This window comes from Xenopus laevis, chromosome 2S (genome assembly GCF_017654675.1).
Source record: "Xenopus laevis strain J_2021 chromosome 2S, Xenopus_laevis_v10.1, whole genome shotgun sequence".
Classification (NCBI taxonomy): domain Eukaryota; kingdom Metazoa; phylum Chordata; class Amphibia; order Anura; family Pipidae; genus Xenopus; species Xenopus laevis.
The window spans coordinates 30,363,224-30,381,929 of NC_054374.1; the positions used below are offsets into that span (position 1 = coordinate 30,363,224).

At 42.0% G+C, this 18,706-nt stretch overlaps 1 protein-coding gene across 3 annotated transcripts in view; it reads right to left on the reverse strand.

The window, feature by feature from the left end:
- The window catches only part of LOC121400439 (DNA polymerase alpha catalytic subunit-like), a 110,374-nt gene that overhangs the window by 37,254 nt on the left and 54,414 nt on the right, over positions 1-18,706 (reverse strand). Inside the window, exons 1-5 of one of the 3 annotated variants that reach the window (XM_041583547.1) lie at positions 8,649-8,830; positions 7,679-7,851; positions 7,435-7,547; positions 5,802-5,918; positions 4,702-4,776 (exon numbers count right to left, since the gene is read on the reverse strand). In XM_041583547.1, the coding sequence (XP_041439481.1) occupies positions 4,702-4,776; positions 5,802-5,918; positions 7,435-7,547; positions 7,679-7,796 (423 nt within the window). In that variant the 5' untranslated portion in view covers positions 7,797-7,851; positions 8,649-8,830. Of the gene's footprint in view, positions 1-4,701; positions 4,777-5,801; positions 5,919-7,434; positions 7,548-7,678; positions 7,852-8,648; positions 8,831-18,706 lie in introns of those variants that run through there. The other 2 variants (XM_041583546.1, XM_041583548.1) reach the window with 2 other exon arrangements.

Consider the following 18,706-nt stretch of genomic DNA (forward strand, 5'->3'; position numbering starts at 1 on the left):
TTACTTTCTTTAAATGAAGGAGAAACCTATCTCCAATATACTTTAATTAAAAAACATGTAACATTTTTATAAGAAACCCGACTGCAGTGAAATTCTCCCGATATTTACTGCTGTGGATAGCAATAGGACAGGAAAACAATCATACTTATGAACAGCAAGGGGAGCCCCCGCCTTACTTTGCCAGCCATGCAGAACTGAAGCAGCTTTGTTTGTTTTCCTGTAGAGCAGTCGGCGACTGTGTAGAGATTTGTATTAGATTTTATTTTGGCTTTACATCCCCTTTACTGTTTGCAACTCCAGCTGCAGGGACAAAGATCCTGGAGCCAGATTTAAACAGATAAACTGGGATTCTATTTGGAGGATTTTTTGCTGCAGCCACTGGTTCTGCAGAGTTGGAGAAAGTTAGCATTAAACAATACAAAAACTATAAAATCCACATTAGATTACATGACAACACAGGATTCTCTGATTATTAATCAGTCTTGCTGTATTGGCTTCTGGCAGATATTATTTGACTTGTGCGGTTTTGATAATTCATGACGATCCCTAAGCAGCCCAGACCACACTGAGCATGTGCACAGTCTTGGTCTTGCAAAGATGTTTAACAAAGTTACAAGATGGTGACTTCCTGTGGCCAACGTTGACAGCATAAATTATTTGTTTATTAGACTTTTGGTGCAGTAAGTTCATATTTATGTTTAGAATACAAAATACAATAGATGAAAACTCCAGCACACGAATGCTTAAGGGTTCATAACCCGTGTTTATTGTCCATGCCAAACAGGAAACAACGTTTCGGGGGCGTACCCGAAGGGGTACGCCCCCGAAACGTTGTTTCCTGTTTGGCATGGACAATAAACACGGGTTATGAACCCTTAAGCATTCGTGTGCTGGAGTTTTCATCTATTGATCATTGGTTGGAGGTGCCGTCCTCCTTTAACCCCAAGCACCGGTGAGGATTCTGAGAGACCAGGTGTGCTACTGCTCCTATTTGCTTGAACTAGAATACAAAATACAGCATTTCTAACCTTATTCTATTTCAGACTTTACTTTCCCTTTAAACTTACATTTTGGGAAATCTTAGTACACATGGTATGTGAATGCACATCTCCACCCACATTTTGATCACAAGTGCTTAATACTCTAGATGAAATCATGGAGGTGCAACTTCCCAGAACACAAAAAGCGTGTTTATTTGGAATTGGGCTCAGCGATACATTTACATTTTCACAAAGCATCTTTATTACAGTTTATTTATTGCTAAAAAAAAAAATAAAAAAAAAAAAAATCATTAGACAGGTGGAAAGACTCCTTGCTTCCCACTACCCCACAATGGGTTTCGGAGATTAAACACCTTTGTGCTATAGAAACCCTTATTTACAAATCCAGAAGTGGCACTAAAAAATACCAAAAAATATGGGGAAAATGGCTAGATTGGGCTACATAAGGACATTAAGGTTTTCAATGTGCGGTTTACTAACCCTCACCTCAATCTAAGGGGGTTATTTACTAAACTCCAAATGCAAAAATCACGAAAAATTATATATTATATATATTTATAATTATATATATAATAATTATATATATAATATAATTATTATATTATATAAATTATATATTTTTTTTTTAATAAAATCAGACTTTTAAAAAAATCACAAATTTTAGGAATTATTAAACCCTGAAGATGGAAAAGTCAGAATCTAAAAATCAGGCATCTCACACCTGTCAAGGTTACATATAAGTCAATGGGAGAAGTCTCAATGATTTTTTTTATATGCGCTGGGTTTTTGGCATTACCCCGACGTTTTCGGGTGAAAATTCAGGAATATAATCTTGAAAATTGGATGAAAAAATCCACAAAAAAAACCGCAAAAATCGGAATTTTTCCTGCAAAGCACATTTTCAGGAAAATGTAATAAATAAACGTAAAAAACCAGAGCGGATTTGATCGGAGTTTGTAGCAGAAAATATTGAGATAAATTCGGACTGATAACACCCTAAATGTTAAAATCTTTTGTTATTTGATAGCATCCTGGAAAATGGATGTGGATGTCAATGTTGTAATCATCATAAAAAAACTATTGTTGATCCATCAAAAATACATTACCTGGGTTCGGGCTCTTTATTTCCTCCCACGTGCCAAAGTTAGGACCAACTCTACATTCTCTCGGCTGTTCCCAATTGGCAGGGGCACACGGCAGGGGTGCCCGCTGTCGCCGCTGCTGTTTGCCCTGGCCATGGAGCCACTAGCCTGTCGCATTAAAGCAGCACAAGAAGTGCAGGGGCTCAGACTGGGTAACATGACGGAGCTTATCTCCTTGTATGCTGATGACACCCTCCTTTACTTGGCAGACCCCAATCGATCGTTGGCAGCTGCACTTAGTATTATCAATGACCACACTACCTTTTCTGGCCTAAAAATCAATTGGTCGAAGTCTGTTCTCTTCCCAATAGACCCACTGCCCTCTAGCTCTCCGGCCCAGGTTCACGAACTACGATGGGTTACCACTTTTAAATACTTGGGAATATGGGTCCACTCGGATGTCAATAAATTTACTGACCTGAATGTTAACCCTATTTTACACTACCTGGAAGGCAAGTCAGAGAAATGGAGACGACTGCCTCTGTCGTTAATTGGTAGGGTGAACCTATTTAAAATGATAGTCCTTCCCAAGCTCACCTATGCCTTCCGCCAATCCCCTATACCGATCCCTCTCTCAACCTTCCGTAGACTTAATGGCCTCATGTTGTCACTGTTCTGGAATGGGGAGCAGCCTAGGATTTCTCTTCGGACGCTACAGTTGCCAACTACGAGGGGGGGTCTGGCAGCTCCACATCCCTATATGTATTACCTGGCCTCCCAATTGGCAATAGCGTGGAGATGGGCCTCCCCCACGTTGACTAATGCAGCTACTCTACTTGAAGCTCAAATACTGGGCTCCCTAGAGGACTTAAAAAACCTCCTATACAGGGGCACATCTTCCACTCAGCTAGCCACCCCATTGATGAAAACAGTTGTTAAAGCATGGCGGGTGGTTATGAAGTACTTCCCCAAGCCCTCGCCGCACTGCTCGCAGTACGCGCCTCTTTGGGGTAATCCTAACTTGAAACACTTCACCACTATTCCAGATCCACATTTATGGGCACGGTATGAGGTCAGATACCTTTTTGACATAATGCCAGAGGGCACGCTACGCTCACTCCAGGAACTAACCCATACCTTCTCTCTGCCGCCTGCGATGTCTTTCAGGTATATACAACTGCGCCATGCTGCTGAGGCTCAATTTGGTGGCCTAACGGTGGATGTTACCCCTGGGGCTATAGAAAGCCTAGTGCACACAGTGGGCCTAGGGAAGGTGCTGTCTCTATTTTATGCCCGACTGATGCTTGCTAGTAGCACGTACTTGCCTAACTTGCTTGAAAGATGGCAGCGCGATATCCCACAGTTTACTGGTGAACAATGGGAAGATATTCTAGAAACAACAATGGAGGGGGTCATTAGCAGTCGGGATAGATTAACCCAACTTAAATACCTGCACCGTATTTATTTTACCCCACAACAACTGCACAAGATTAATCCTAGCATAAGTCAGGAATGTCCTAGGTGCCAATACTCCCCAGCAGATTTTCTGCACTTAGTGTGGACTTGCCCAAGGTCTCAACGATTTTGGGGAAAGGTAGCAGAATGCATACACGATCGAACGGGAATGTCTCTCCCGCTTGACCCCATGGTCATGTTACTTAATCAGGTGGAAGATGTGTCGCCCAAACGTGGTCAGAGAACATTGGTCACTTTACTGTGCATGTATGCAAAAAAGACGATAGCCATACATTGGAAATCGGACAGGGGCCCAAAACTCTCCACTTGGGAGAACCTCATTGAAAAAGCGATTCCTTATTACAGATTAACGTACCTTCGGAGGGGCTGCCCCCAGAAATTCGATAAAATATGGGCGGTATGGTTGGACCTGGAAGGAGCCCAAGACTCCTGCTAAGGGGTATGTGTCTTATACTGCATGGTGTGCCACTATTATTGGTCTAGAATATGTATGTAGTACTTGTAAATAACTGACACTGCAACGGTTGATTTGTTTCTGTTTATTGCTGGCATTTCATATTACATTGTTCATTGTACAACGTTTACTGATCAGTGATATGCTGTTAAAGTGTGTACATTTGAATCTGAATAAACACGTATTGTTAAAAAAAAAAAAAAAACTATTGTTTCTGCTGTAATTTTTAATAAAAATTGCCTGAATTAAAAAATAATAATAATAAAAGATTGAAAGCAACTGAAAAAAAGTGTTTGTTTTTGGTGAACAGCCCTTTTTAGAGGCCCAACATATGGACATTTTTTAATTTCACGTAATCAATGACTTAAAAATATTGCAGCAAAACTGTTTTGGACATCAGGTTGTGGAATAAAAGGCACTAGGTTTGCCTGGGTGCAGTAACCTATAGCTGATAGAATTTACTGGTCACCTGTTTAAAGGCAAACATCTTTACTGGTTGCTAAGGGCTACTGCACCTGGGAAAACCTAGTACTTATTACATATCGAGATGTACGAGCAAAAAAAGAAGAATTAAAGCAATCTTACCACAGCAAAACATAACTGCAGTCAAGGGATAGGTAGCATCTATGAATCCATAATAAGAGAGATATGTTTTTAAAAAGTACACTAGTAGCAGATATATACTTACTGAATATCGAACCTCCAGATATTCAGAGCTTGCTGGAACATCAGGTATTTCAAAAGCGTAATCCTTATCAACTTTCTGTAAACAACCAAATTCATGTTAGGACAGGTTTTTGGGGAGAATTATGAAAATAAAGGTCATTAAATTAAGCTTATTTTACTACTTGTTGCGGGACCATTTAAAGGACAAGTAAAAGGTAGTACACTGGGGTTGCTATAGATCTATAGAAAGGTGCAAAAATGGCACTGCTTCTTTCTTACATAGTGCTACACCACCATTGTATCTATATTTCCCCATGGTCCGCACCTAATTCTATTATACTGCATATGCACAAGCCTAGAAAACTGCAAGGGGAGGTTTTGGGAATATCGAAAACAGTGCCTGTCAGCCGTTTAACTGGAATTTGAGCCAGAACCTTAAGAATTTCCATTGACGTGAACGACAGGCTCTTCAGGTGGCTTTGGGCACTTTCCATAAGCTAAAAAACACAGGAGGAAGGAACACAACTTGTGCCATGAGTCTTGGTGCATATGGGAAATTATATGAGAAGAAGAAATTTTGAGGTCATTAGAGGAATGTTTTTTTTATCTAGTATCTAGACAAGTGGATATGAAAGGAATTGCAGAGAAGGAGGGTACTATATAGTGGTTAAATAGCAGTTCTCTGGCCCGGACTGGCAATCTGTGAGATCTGGCAACTGCCAGAGGGGCGGCTGTAAGATGCTATAGACCATGCGTCCTCAACCGCCGGGGCGCGGACAGTCTTGAAGTGGGCCGCTGAGCCTAGCGACCAATTAATGTGGCTTTCCGAATAGGACACCAGTACGCCGACTCCTCCAGGCGCTAAACCGAACCACCGGCAACCCCCGTCCTTGCAAAAATTTTGGCTCTACACCAGTCCCGGGCCAAAAAAGGTTGGGGGCAGCCACAATCAGTCAGTCACTGTGGAGTGGGCTGGTGGGAGACTGGTTGGGCCTCTGTGTACTTGAAATGCCAGGGCCTATTTTGAGTCCCAACCCAGACCTGATTTTAATCAGAAACACCACACTACAACAGACACAAATTTGTGGAATTAAAAAAATAAAAAAAATTTTAAAAACCCACCTTGGATTTAAACATCATGATTTTGTATTTTTCTGCAACAGCCTCATTAAACTCCTGATATACATGCATCATAGAAACTGGTACTCCAGTGTCTTTTCCTGTTGAAAGCTGCACTCTCTGTAACAGAAATACATGTAGGCGTTAACTGCTACAAAATGCCAAGTGCATAATACATACTAGATCATTTATTTTAGCAATCAGACTCAAAGTTTTAATATACAGTAGAACCCCTCATTTTACGTTTTTCAGAGGACCAGAAAAAAATGTAAAAATGTAAATGTAAAATCCAGGAAAATGTAAAATCAGGGAAATGCATTATGCATAATATATAGGTGGGACCACAAAACAACAATATAAAATAAGGGAAAACCTAAAATCTGGGGATGTAAAATTTAGTTTTCACTGTATATCCAAATATGCTTCACTACAGGGGGTTGCTCGCCTTCTAAAGGCTCCCATACACGGACCAATAAAAGCTGCCGGCAGACCTAGTCAGCAGCTTTTTGGCCTGTGTGTGGGGCCATCCGATGGGCTTCCCAGATCGATATCTGACAGATCTTGATCAGGCAGGTTAAAATATCCTGTGCGTTTGTGGTCCCGCGATCCGACCGCCCGTATCGGATGCATTACGATCCAGTCATTGGGCCCTAGGGCCCACCATCGGATCAGCACAATATCGGCCACCTCAATGTGGGCATATCGGGGAGAGATCCGCTTGTTTGGCGATCTCTACATCTACGGCCACCTTAAGTTACTGCTTCTGCAAACATTTGTAGAACACACACATGATTTAAAGGGATACTGTCATGGGAAAAAATGTTTTTAGAAAAGGCATCAGTTATTAGTGCTGCTCCAGCAGAATTCTGCACTGAAATCCCTTTCTCAAAAGAGCTAAGAGATTTTTTTTATATTTAATTTTAAAATCTGACATGGGGCTAGACATATTGTCAGTTTCCCAGCTGCCCCAGTCATGTGCTCTGATAAATTAATATCAAACCCTCCCAGCAGCCTAACAGAACAATGGGAAGGTAACCAGACAGCAGCTCTCTAACACAAGATAACAGCTGCCTGGTAGATCTAAGAACAGTACTCATTAGTAAAATCCAGTTCCCAAAGACACATTCAATTACATTGAGTAGGAGAAACAACAACCTGTCAGAAAGCAGTCCCATCTAAAGTGCTGGCTCTTTCTGAAAGCACATGGCCAGGTAAAATGACTTGAGATGCACCTACACACCAATATTACAACTAAAAAAATACACTTTCTGGTTGGGGAATGAAATTTTATATGGTAGAGTAAATTATTTGCAGTGTAAACAGTGTAATTTAGAAATAAAGACGACATCATAAAAATCATGACAGAATCCCTTTAAACTGAACATAACAGCAGATTTTCTTTTTTCTTTTTTTGAGCACAGTTTCTCCCCATTATATGTTATGTTTGTGAACTATGGTCTTGTATATTATAACAAAAGACTGTGCGACTATAGTATCCTTATGGGAAGCAGAAGCTTTTATCCTCTCTACACGGCTATCGGGGACATTATTGCTGCAACACCTAATGCTTAACCAAAAGCCCATTTTTCATAACTTTTTCCATCAAGTTAGGGCACCAATTAAACAAAAATCTTACATTTTCACGAGGTAGAAGATATACGGTCCTCTCAATGTTCTTCACACTAACACAGCAGCTGACATATGCATCAGCTGACTCGATCCAAACTTTTCCAAATAAATAGACTACTCCTACAGATGAGAGAAATAAGTCAAATTATAGAAACTCCTCCACAAAACACAAGAATTATGTTCTATCAGTGATAAATATGATAATCCGGCATTGCACTATTCAATACATTTGTTTTTACTCTGTCTCTTACCTGGCTGACTGTACTGGTCTTCATAGGCATCTAGCCAATAAAACCTAAAAACTTGACTCCCGTCTGCACCAGTAACCAAGGGTAGGTGGCTTGAATCTACCTGAATTTCAGTGGTCATTGGTTCAGCCTCATCAATTTGATCCCAACAAGACTCATTTAAAGTAGTAGAAGTTCTGAAATTAAAACAAAGTGCATAAACTTGAACCTGTATGTGTGCATATATGCCACCGCTGCCAAAAAAAGCTTCAAAGTAAATGACATACAGTATATACAATGAAACCGCGATTTTAAGTACCCTGATTTTATGTTTTCCCGCATTTTACATATTTATTTTTGGTCCCACCAGTTTATAATGCAATGGGTGCATTTCCCCGATTTTAAGTAATGTTTTCCCAGATTTTACATCAACATTTTCCTCTATGAATGTTATTTTTTTTTTTTAAACAAAGAGGTTTAAAATACGAACCAGATGTATATTTTGCCATGATTCTGCCTGTAAATGCTCAATTCCAATGAGTCTGCCCCTTATACAGTCCTGCACCAATCACTAATTGCTTTAGGTTGTGTATGTGACTGACAGAGAGACCTTGCACATGCCCCCCATAGTGTAACATTAACACGGCAATGTTAACCCTTGTTATTAACACAGTAAATATTGTATCTCAAAGTGTTAAAAACTCCTGTGCTTATATCCTTTCAGTACTTAAAGAAAAAGTTCCCTGATTTTACATTTTTCCGGATTTTACAATGTTTTCCTGGTCCCCTGAAAACCGTTAAGTTGGGGGTTCAACTGTATGAATTCCCATTTACCAATGTTTTTCTATTAGCAATAACAAGTTAATCTAGATGTTACTTTTTAACTAATTAAAAAGGCTCGATGAAGCACATTTTACCTAACAATGAAAAAAAAAAAATAAGATACAGCCTCGCAGATGTTAAAAGGTTAGTGATGAACAGGTTTCATACATACATGAATGAACTTTCTTCCTCTTTAATATTTTCCTCTTTCACACACTAAATGCTTTGTGCTTGTGTCTTGATTGTGCTAGAATCAACTGGAGTTATTTCCACATTGTCTTCATCCATGGGCTCATCAAAATCTCCATCATCAAACTCAACCATTCCCGAATCCTCTTCTAAAAGAGATTAAATCACAAACCCAAACAATTCTACTTTTTATTTCACCAAAACCAACTTTATACAAGGCAACATGCCATTAATTTAGTAACACGCCACAGCAGTAGGTGCGGTTCCTTAGCATCGGCCACACAATTTCCATTGATGGCCTTCAAACTAGGAATGCACTGAATCCAGGATTTGGCCTTTTTCAGCAGGATTCGGGCCAAATCCTTCTGCTTGGCCAAACCTAATCAAAATCCTAATTTGCATATGTAAATTAGGAGTAGGGAGAGTAATCACGTGACTTTTCGTCACAAAACAAGTAAAAATGTTTCCCCTCCCTGTCCATAATTTGCATTGGCAAATTAGGGTTTGGATTCGGTTCGGTATTAGGCCGAATCATTTGTGTAGGATTCGGGGGTTGGGCTGAATCCAAAATAGTGAATTCAGTGCATCCCTACTTAAAACTAAGGTCACACTACAATATTTGTCTGCTTTGTCACCGATTCTTTTCCCTGAAGCAGGTGCTATATCGAAACTCTGACGAGACTCCTGCTATAGCCTAAACTTCAGTGATCCCCAACCAGTAGCTCGTGAGCAACATGTTGCTCTCCAACCCCTTAGATATTGCTCTCAGTGGCCTCTAAGAAGGTGTTTATTTTTGAATTCCAGGCTTGGAGGCAAGTTTTGGCTGCATAAAAACCAGGTGTACTGACAAACAGAGCCTCAATGTAAATCAATCCACATAGGAGCTACCAAATAGCCAATCATAGCCTTTATTTGGCACCCCAAGAAAATTGTTAATGCTAGTGTTGCTCCCCAACTCCTTTTACTTCTGAATGTTACTCACAGGTACAAAAGGTTGCTATCTCTCCTACCCTGCGTGTCACATCACCCTGCCTAATTATTCTCAACTCCTTTCAAATGAGTACAAAATGCAATTGAAGTTGGAGCAGGCCAAGCACTGAGAACCTGGATTGGACAGACAATTTTGGGGTGAGAGCCACAATATATTGGAATAGAAGGGCATTTTCATCTGGTGCCTCTTCCTTTCTGATTGGACTGTACGCACTGAAGTAACACCTAATACATGCAATGAGGTGGGGGGCAATCACAACTTTACATTTTCATACCTCCCAACTGTCCCTTTTTCGGAGGGACAGTCCCTCTTTTGACAGCTCAACCCGCAGTCCCTCATTTGTACTGGAAAGTCCCTATTTTCTCTGCACTGAACAGCCAGAAAAAGAAACAAAGTTTCTCACTTAATTGGCTTTTAGCAGAGAGCCCAGAACAGCTAACAGGAGCAATTAAGATACTTTGTAACAATTTTGAGACACAAAAACACAGTTTAGATAAGGAGAAATATTTTCAAACTTTCATAACCTGCCAAATTTTGTAAAACAAACATGGTAATTAGGGGGTGTGGCCACAGAAAGGGGTGTGGTCAAAAAATTGCTGCGCTACGTGCAGGAAAAAAATTTTTGTCCCTCTTTTTACTTCCAAAATGTTGGGAGGTATGCATTTTATCTGATCCCCATTGAAAGCAGCAGTCCTGTACTGCTTTATGGCTAAGATCATAGCTATCTGTATATCAGAGCATTCTGTCCCAGTGGCTGCACAGATTCTATCTGATCCCCATTGAAAGCAGCAGTCCTGCCCTGCTTTATGGCAGCTGAGATTCTAGCTATATGTATAACAGAGCATTCTGTCCCAATGGCTGCACAGATCCTATATTTTTATTTTTTCTACTAGAAGCAACAAAAGGAACCCAGGGCTGGGGGTTGTATTGTTTAAAGGGATTCTGTCATGATTTTTATGATGTCATTTTTATTTCTAAATTACACAGTTTACACTGAAATAATTCACTCTACCATAAAAAATTGAATTCCTGAACCAGCAAATTAATTTTTTTTAGTTGTAGACATTTCAGGTCATTTTGCCTGGTCATGTGCTTTCAGAAAGAGCCAGTACTTTAGGATGGAACTGCTTTCTGGCAGGCTGTTTCTCCTACTCAATGTAACTGAATGTGTCTCAGTGCGACCTGGATTTTACTAATGAGTACTGTTCTTATATCTACCAGGCATCAGTTATCTTGTGTTAGGGAGCTGCTATCTGGTTACCTTCCCATTGTTCTGTTGTTAGGCTGCTGGGGGGAAAGGGAGGAGGGTGATATCACTCCAACTTTCAGTACAGCAGTAAAGAGTGACTGAAGTTTAGCAGAGCATAAGTCACATGACTGGGGGCATCTGGGAAATCGACAATCTGTCTAGCCCCATGTCAGATTTCAAAATAAAGGGTAATATGTGTAGGACTGTGCGCTCATTCTTCCTCACAGGAGGATTTTTTGCACTGGTTTCATGGTCGCCATGGCCAGAAATGGGCAGCTATTGATTGTTAATTATTATCACCAGCCTTGAAACATTCAGACATTGGCACTGGGAAGAGCTTGTTTGAACACAATTAATTAAGCTGCTATAGTTATCCACCTTTTTACAACAGAAATTTGGTCTCTTCTTCAGCATACCTCCCAACTGTCCTGTTTTGAGCGGGACAGTCCCGCTTTTCACAGCTCAAACCACAGTCCCGGATAAGTACTGAAATGTTTGATCTACTGCACTGAACAGCCAGAAAAATATATATATAGTTTCTAACTTAATTGGCTCCACGTGGCAAATCTTTTTTTCCCTCTTTCTGTTTCCAAAATTTTGGGAGGTATGCTTCAATGATCTCTAAAGATAAGGATTTTTTTTACACTGGAGATTGTCTTTACCTAAAATGAGGAGTAGAAATAGGATGCACTCCTGAAGACCAATTGTTTGGTTGCTGATCAATATCTTGTAATTGTGTAGTGCGGACTCCATCAATGCAAAAAAATAAAATGCTTAAAGTGGACCTGCCATTCAGACACACAAAGTTGTATAATAAAAGTCCTTTTCAAATTAAACATGAAATCCAATTTCTATTTTTTAATAAAGCATTCATAGCTGTTCTAAGTTCATTTAAAAATCTCAGCTGTCAATCAAATATGGTCTCTGCCCCTCCTCTGCCTTAGGCACCTCAGGATAACGGATCTTTCTATAATTTGGATCTTCATCTTCAAAAGAACTTTTAGTTTGACATAGAAAGTGATATTCTGAGACAATTTGCAATTGGTTTTCTTTATGGTTTATTTGTGGTTTCTGAGTTATTTAGCTTTTGATTCAGCAACTCTCCAGTTTGCAGGGTTGCCAGGATTCAGATTAGCCTAGCAACTACACACTGATTTGAATAAGAGACTGGAATATGAATAGGAAAGGCCTGAAGAGAAAGATGAGTAATAAAAAGTAGCAATAACATTAAAATGTATAGCTTTACGGAGCATTTGTTTTTAGATGGGGTCATCTAAAAAAGGCAAATAACTATAAAACTATAAAAAAAAAGTTGATTAGAATTGGCCATTCTATAAAAGTTAATTTAAAGGTGAACCACCCCTCTAACTGTAACAGAAAGAAGTATGACAGAACTGTCTCTATTCATAGGCTGATGTGATGTATTTGTGCCCTTGGATTTTGTGTGAGCAAAGTGCCTTATACAAACAAGACTGTGAATGGCATTTTTCTAAATGGGATTATCCAATGGCACATACTACATGAAAACTATCTTTTAATGAAAACCGCTGCATTTAAATGAGTGTTTTATATATGGGATATTTAATGTAATATATTTTTATAGATACCTGCAATATTCAGTGGTATATTTTCTGTTTAAAAGGCTGACAAAAGCATGGCAGCCCCACTCATTCACACTCAAGCCTGGCAAGTTTAGTGATCAAATGAGCGGTTATAAGTATTGGTGTTGGGGGGTAAGAATGTGTTGTTTTACATAGTTAATTTGATTTGAAAAAAAAAAAAAAAAAAAAATACAAAGCTCCACCAAGTTAAACCCCTTCAAATGAAAACAAATGTTTTGATTTTTTTTTAATGTTTGTAAATTTAATTTTTGTTTAATTTTCTAGCTTGCTTAATAATTTACATTGTATTTCTAAAATGGATTTATGGTAGTGCAAATGATTTGTTTGGAAATGACCCCTCTAGCTGATGCTGTCTCTAAACCTGTACAGTATAGGATCCCTTATCCCAGGGGTCCCAAGCACCGGGCCATGCACAGTCTTCAACTGGGCTTCCAAGCCTAGCGGCAAAATTGGACGCCGGCGCTCCAGGATTGGCGCCCCGACCCCCTCCACCGGTCCCGGGGCCAAAAAAGTTTGGGGGCCCCTGCCTTATCCGGAAACCAGTTATCCAGAAAGTTCCGAATTATTACTACATTTTATCCAAGTAATCCAAATTTTTAAAAATGTTTCCTTTTTCTCGGTAGTAATAAAACAGTACCTTGTACTTGATCTAAACCAAGATATAATTATTATTGGAGGTAAAATCAGCCTATTGGGTTTATTTAACATTTAAATGATTTTCTAGTAGACTTAAAGGAGAAGGAAACCCCCTGGGCGCAAAAATAGGCCAGGGTGGAAGAGGGAGGGGGGGCAACACAGGGGAGGGATTTTTGCGCCCAGGGGGGTTTCCTTCTCTTTTAAGTCTACTAGAAAATCATTTAAATATTAAATAAACCCAATAGGCTGGTTTTGCCTCCAATAATAATTATATCTTAGTTTAGATCAAGTACAAGGTACTGTTTTATTACCGAGAAAAAGGAAACATTTTTAAAAATTCACACTCAAGCCTGGCCCGGGGGGACAGGTAGGCCGGGGGGGGGCAACACAGGGGAGGGTTTTTGCGCCCAGGGAATTTCGTTCTCCTTTAAGGTACGAAGATCCAAATTACAGAAAGATCCATTATCCAGAAAACCTCAGGTCCCAAGCATTCTGGATAAACGGTCCCATACCTGTATTGATATAAATGGGTTGATTATCTAATGTAAACTAAAATTTTTCTTCTCTATGCCATAGATGGGACTGGCTATGTAGAAGATGGAAGAGAGATTTTTGATGATGACTTAGAAGACAATGCCCTTGCTGATTCAGGTAAATGCTGTTTGTTTACTGTGAGCCTAAATTTTATCATTTTAAGTGGCTAGTAGCTGGCAATAGAGAGCACTGCACTGCCATTAGTTTTATGTCCCAGGCATCTCCTGGGTGCACTCAAGGTACAGAAATAGGATAAAAGTTCTGCACTGAATGCTCCCCTACATCGATGTACGGGATGATTGGGGCTCAGAGAGAGAGGAGCACTGACCCTGAGTAGGAGGAAAGCGATTTCATTTTATTTAATATACTACATGTGCAGGTCTATCATATACTCCTTATTCCTTATTATTGTGTTCTCTTATTCACAGGTAAAGGCGCTAAGGGAGCACCCAAAGACTAAACGAATGTAAAAAAGTCATCGGTGTCCAAGCCAAATAATATCAAGTCCATGTTTATGGCCAGTGCTGTGAAAAAGACAACAGATGTGAGTAAAATGACCATATGATCCCACTCTTGCTGATTCAAGTTGTGTTTTTGAAAAGGATTGTTTCCCTGTCCTTTATATGGTATGGTTGAATTGCATTCTGAATGTATGACTGACTTTTCATTCATTATCTTTGGTCATATGTATAATACGCATTATTTCTCTTGCCTAGATTGGGGGACACAGGCACCATGGGGATGAAGATCCTGCTGCTTGGAGGATGGACACTAAACAGTTAACGAAACTCCTCCTCCTGCACTGGGCTTCATCCCCTGCCTACTTCCTGTACCCTCAGTTTTACTTGAGTGTCCTCAGAAGGAGGACGGATACTTCTGACTGGGAGCAGTGGTACTGATTGATTCTTGTGCCATGTCAGCAGTGGGGGCCGAGTTGTCTTTCCTGAGCCCCCCCCCAGCCGAACACATTGTGCCCTCAATGCCTTCCCGCTCTACGGAGGTCTGCAGGCAGATGCTCCCTCACCACCCCGGGGCCCTTGGTTTCCGCTCCCCGGAGGCTGCACCAGAGGCCCTAATCGGGGTACGCACCAATATCTGGGCAATTATGGCTGGCAGCAAAGGGGGTAAGTTCTTCGTTATTACCCTTTTTTCTCACCTCTTGTTACCCTGACAGTCTCTTCAAGGAGAGAGTAGAGGCACTCTGTTAGTCTCCAGACTGTCGGCCTCACTCCTATCTTCATAGGAGAGCTGAGTTCCTGGGTACCTTATATTTACAAGTTTCCCTGGTGTAGCTGCAGCATTGATAGAGCGGACCGTTCCACGCTAGGTCACTGCGTTTCCCGCATGCGGCCGCCATCTTTGAAGTGGGCATTCTCCATGCAGAGACCTCGCGGCGGCCATTTTACTTTTGGGACGCTTGCGTCCTATCTCTCTTCGCGTCGCAGCTTTCGCCGTCAGGTTCCAGGCATACTTAGTGCAGAGCCCGACCCCAGCTGAGTTTTTCTGCGCACTTCTTGTGGCCGCCATTTCGCCTGTGGGCGGTTTTTGGATAGCGGCGGCCATCTTGCTCTTGGGCCACTGCGCCCTATCCGTTACGTCACTTCCGGTCGCCATCTTGGACCCGAGTGAGACGCGGATTCTGCGACATCTCTGCTCCTAGAGGAGACACGAGGAAGCTGGGTTCAGTGAGTAATTTTGTCTTCCTCTTCAATAAGCGACCGCATGAGTAATATGCTTAAGCATATGCTCTTCTCGCCCACACAGGTCTCCACTCAAGGGGAAGTCCCTGTGAACTTGTCACAACACTTACCAAGCAGTTCCCCTGCCTACCTTACTTAAGGGGGAAGCGACAACCCTATTGCCATGACTGACAGGGCAGAAGGGGTACCCTCCACTAAGCGGCAAAATAAGAACCGCACCCCACCCCAAATTTCCTACCTTGCATGTTCTTCATGTGAAACCAAATTTGACTCTGCCTCTGCTGACCCAGAGTGTATATCTTGTAGGCCTGGCTCTACCCCTGCACTTGATTTGCCTAATGCAACCCTACAACCCAGCTCAGCGATAGCTTCGGCTTCTCAATTGAGCTCGGATTCGGAATTGGTGCGAGAACTCTCTCTTTCACTGGCAGGACTCCAGAACTTAGCCAGAATTCCAGAAACCTTAGACAGGGTGTTAGAGCACCTTTCCAATCAACCACAAAGGATGAGTGCACAGGCGACGGTTTCCAAGCGCCCTCACCCTCCATCTTCCGAATCCCCAGACGAGGAGGATTCAGGAGAAGAGGGACAAGTGTTGTCAGGCGAAGAGTCAGATCAGGAACAGGATACTCCCAGATCTCAAAGGGAGGTAGAATCACTGATTCAGATGGTTCTACAAACCCTAAATATAGAAGACACTTCAGCTACGGCAGAACCAAGTAAGAACATTTTTAAGAAGCAGAAGAAAACTTCATATGTCTTCCCAGCTTATGAACATCTAGATGATATAGTGAAGGCACAATGGAAAGTTCCAGACCGCAAGGTTCAACTGTCTAGACGTTTTTCACAGACTTATCCCTTCCCTACGGAAGTTACCGAACTCTGGTCTTCCCCACCAGCCGTGGACCCGCCAGTGTCGCGTCTTTCGAAGGCCACAACCATACCAGTGGCGGACGCAGCTTCCTTTAAGGACCCCATAGACAGGAGATTAGAGGGTTTCTGTAAAGCCATTTTTTCAGCGGCAGGAGCGGCTCTACAACCGATCTTTGCCACAGCTTGGGTTTCAAGAGCAATGGAGATATGGGTGGAACAAGTTGCACAACTTATTGGGTCTGAGGACCCGTCTACAGACCTACTTTTATCACAGATTGCTGACGCTAACTCTTACATCTGTGAAGCAGCACTTGATGCAGCAAAACTAGTTGCCAGGGCTTCATCACAATCCATTGCAGCAAGACGTTTCCTATGGTTGAAGAATTGGTCTGCGGATCTTACATCAAAAAGATCTCTGGTCAGCCTTCCTTTTGCAGGAAAACAGCTTTTCGGAGCAGAATTAGAAAAGATAATCTCACAGGCAACAGGGGGTAAAAGTACCCTGCTACCACAAAACAGACCCAAGCGCACCATTTTCAAGAGGAGACCTTTTCTGCGGCCCTTTCGTCAAGGTCAAGGCCAGAGACAGAGAACACAAACAGAAAAGCACCAGACGTACAATCGACCCAGATATCCAAGCAAACAGAGCAACAACTGGTCTGCGACCAGAAACACCGCAAAACCATCCCAGGAGAAATCCACCTCTGCATGAAGAGGTGCCCACCCCCGAGGGTGTCTTACTAGGCGGCCGCCTAAGAAACTTTCGGGAGGTGTGGAAACAGAGAGTCCAGGACCCTTGGGTACTGAAGGTAGTATCTCACGGCTACCTAATAGACTTTTTACAAGTTCCACCAAAAAGATTCTTTATGTCACGAATTCCCTCAAAAGAGCCAAAGCGATCAGCGTTTCTAAAGATTATCCAGGACCTTTCATCCTCGGGGGTCATACAGCAGGTCCCGCAGCTAGACAGGGGCAGAGGTTTCTATTCCAACCTGTTCATAGTCCCCAAAAAGGACGGATCCTATCGTCCTGTGCTAGATCTAAAGGCTGTAAACAAATACGTCAAAAGACAGCATTTCAAAATGGAATCCGTATAGTCGGTCCTACTATCACTACAGATGGGGGAATACATGACGGTGATAGACATCAAAGACGCGTATCTTCACGTGTCGATACATCCCAACCACTACAGAGTCCTTCGTTTCTTCGCTGCAGGCGAACATTGGCAATTTGTGGCACTTCCCTTCGGACTATCCTCAGCACCGCGAGTCTTCACAAAGGTTATGGCAGCAGCTCTAGTAGACCTGAGACTCCAAGGCATTGGAGTCATACCGTACCTAGACGACCTACTTGTCAAGACTCCGTCCTGCTCCCTAACCACAAGTCACCTACAGACAGTAGTAGACAGACTGACTCAATTAGGTTGGCTCATCAACTACCAGAAGTCAGCATTCACACCAGCACAGCGGAGGGAATATTTAGGCCTTCTGATAGACACTTCACTGGGGAAAGTTTTTCTCCCACCTGCCAAGATAGATGCCTTTCACACAAGACTGATGATCATTCAGAAGGAAAAGTACATACCACTACGAGTAGCCATGAGAGCGCTGGGGACAATGGTAGCATCAATCCCAGCGGTACCGTACGCCCAGGGACATACAAGACCACTGCAGAGGTTGATCTTACGGCATCAGAGACAGAGGCGTACAGAGCTAGACCGCAGGATTCTAGTAACGGATCCAGTTCAAGCATCAATGAAATGGTGGCTCCAGTCATCCACACTACAATCAGGAAAATTGTTTCCCGACCATGCATGGACAATAGTAACAACAGATGCCAGCCTACAAGGATGGGGAGGAGTACTGGAGCAACACACTGTCCAGGGCAAATGGAACCCAGGGGAAAGATCTCTTCCCATCAACATATTGGAACTGAGGGCAATATGGCTCTCCTTGTCCCACTGGACACACATTCTAAAGGGTCGACCGGTGAGAATCCAGTCAGACAACATGACAGCAGTAGCCTACATAAACCACCAGGGGGGCACAAGAAGCCAAACGGCTCTGGCCGAAGCACAAAGGATACTGCTATGGGCAGAAAGGAATGTACCAGCCATCTTCGCAGTACACATTCCAGGAGTATCTCCAACTGGAATGCAGGCTCTATTAGCCCGCACCTTTGGTCGGGGATAACATTTTTACCCAATAGGTGCCCTTTAAACTTGGCAGTTGGCAAATTGTTAAACAAAAACTACATTACCCAACATGCATTGGGAGATTCAGGCTTGGCACATTTGTTGGGGATAACATTTGTACCCAGCAGGTTCCCTTAAATATAAGACTACAATTCCCAGCATGCTTCTTGTGTAGAAGTTACGCTGTGACATTTTGCTTCATGGAAAAATTTGCGAAAGAGTGAATATTTTAAAAAGGCATA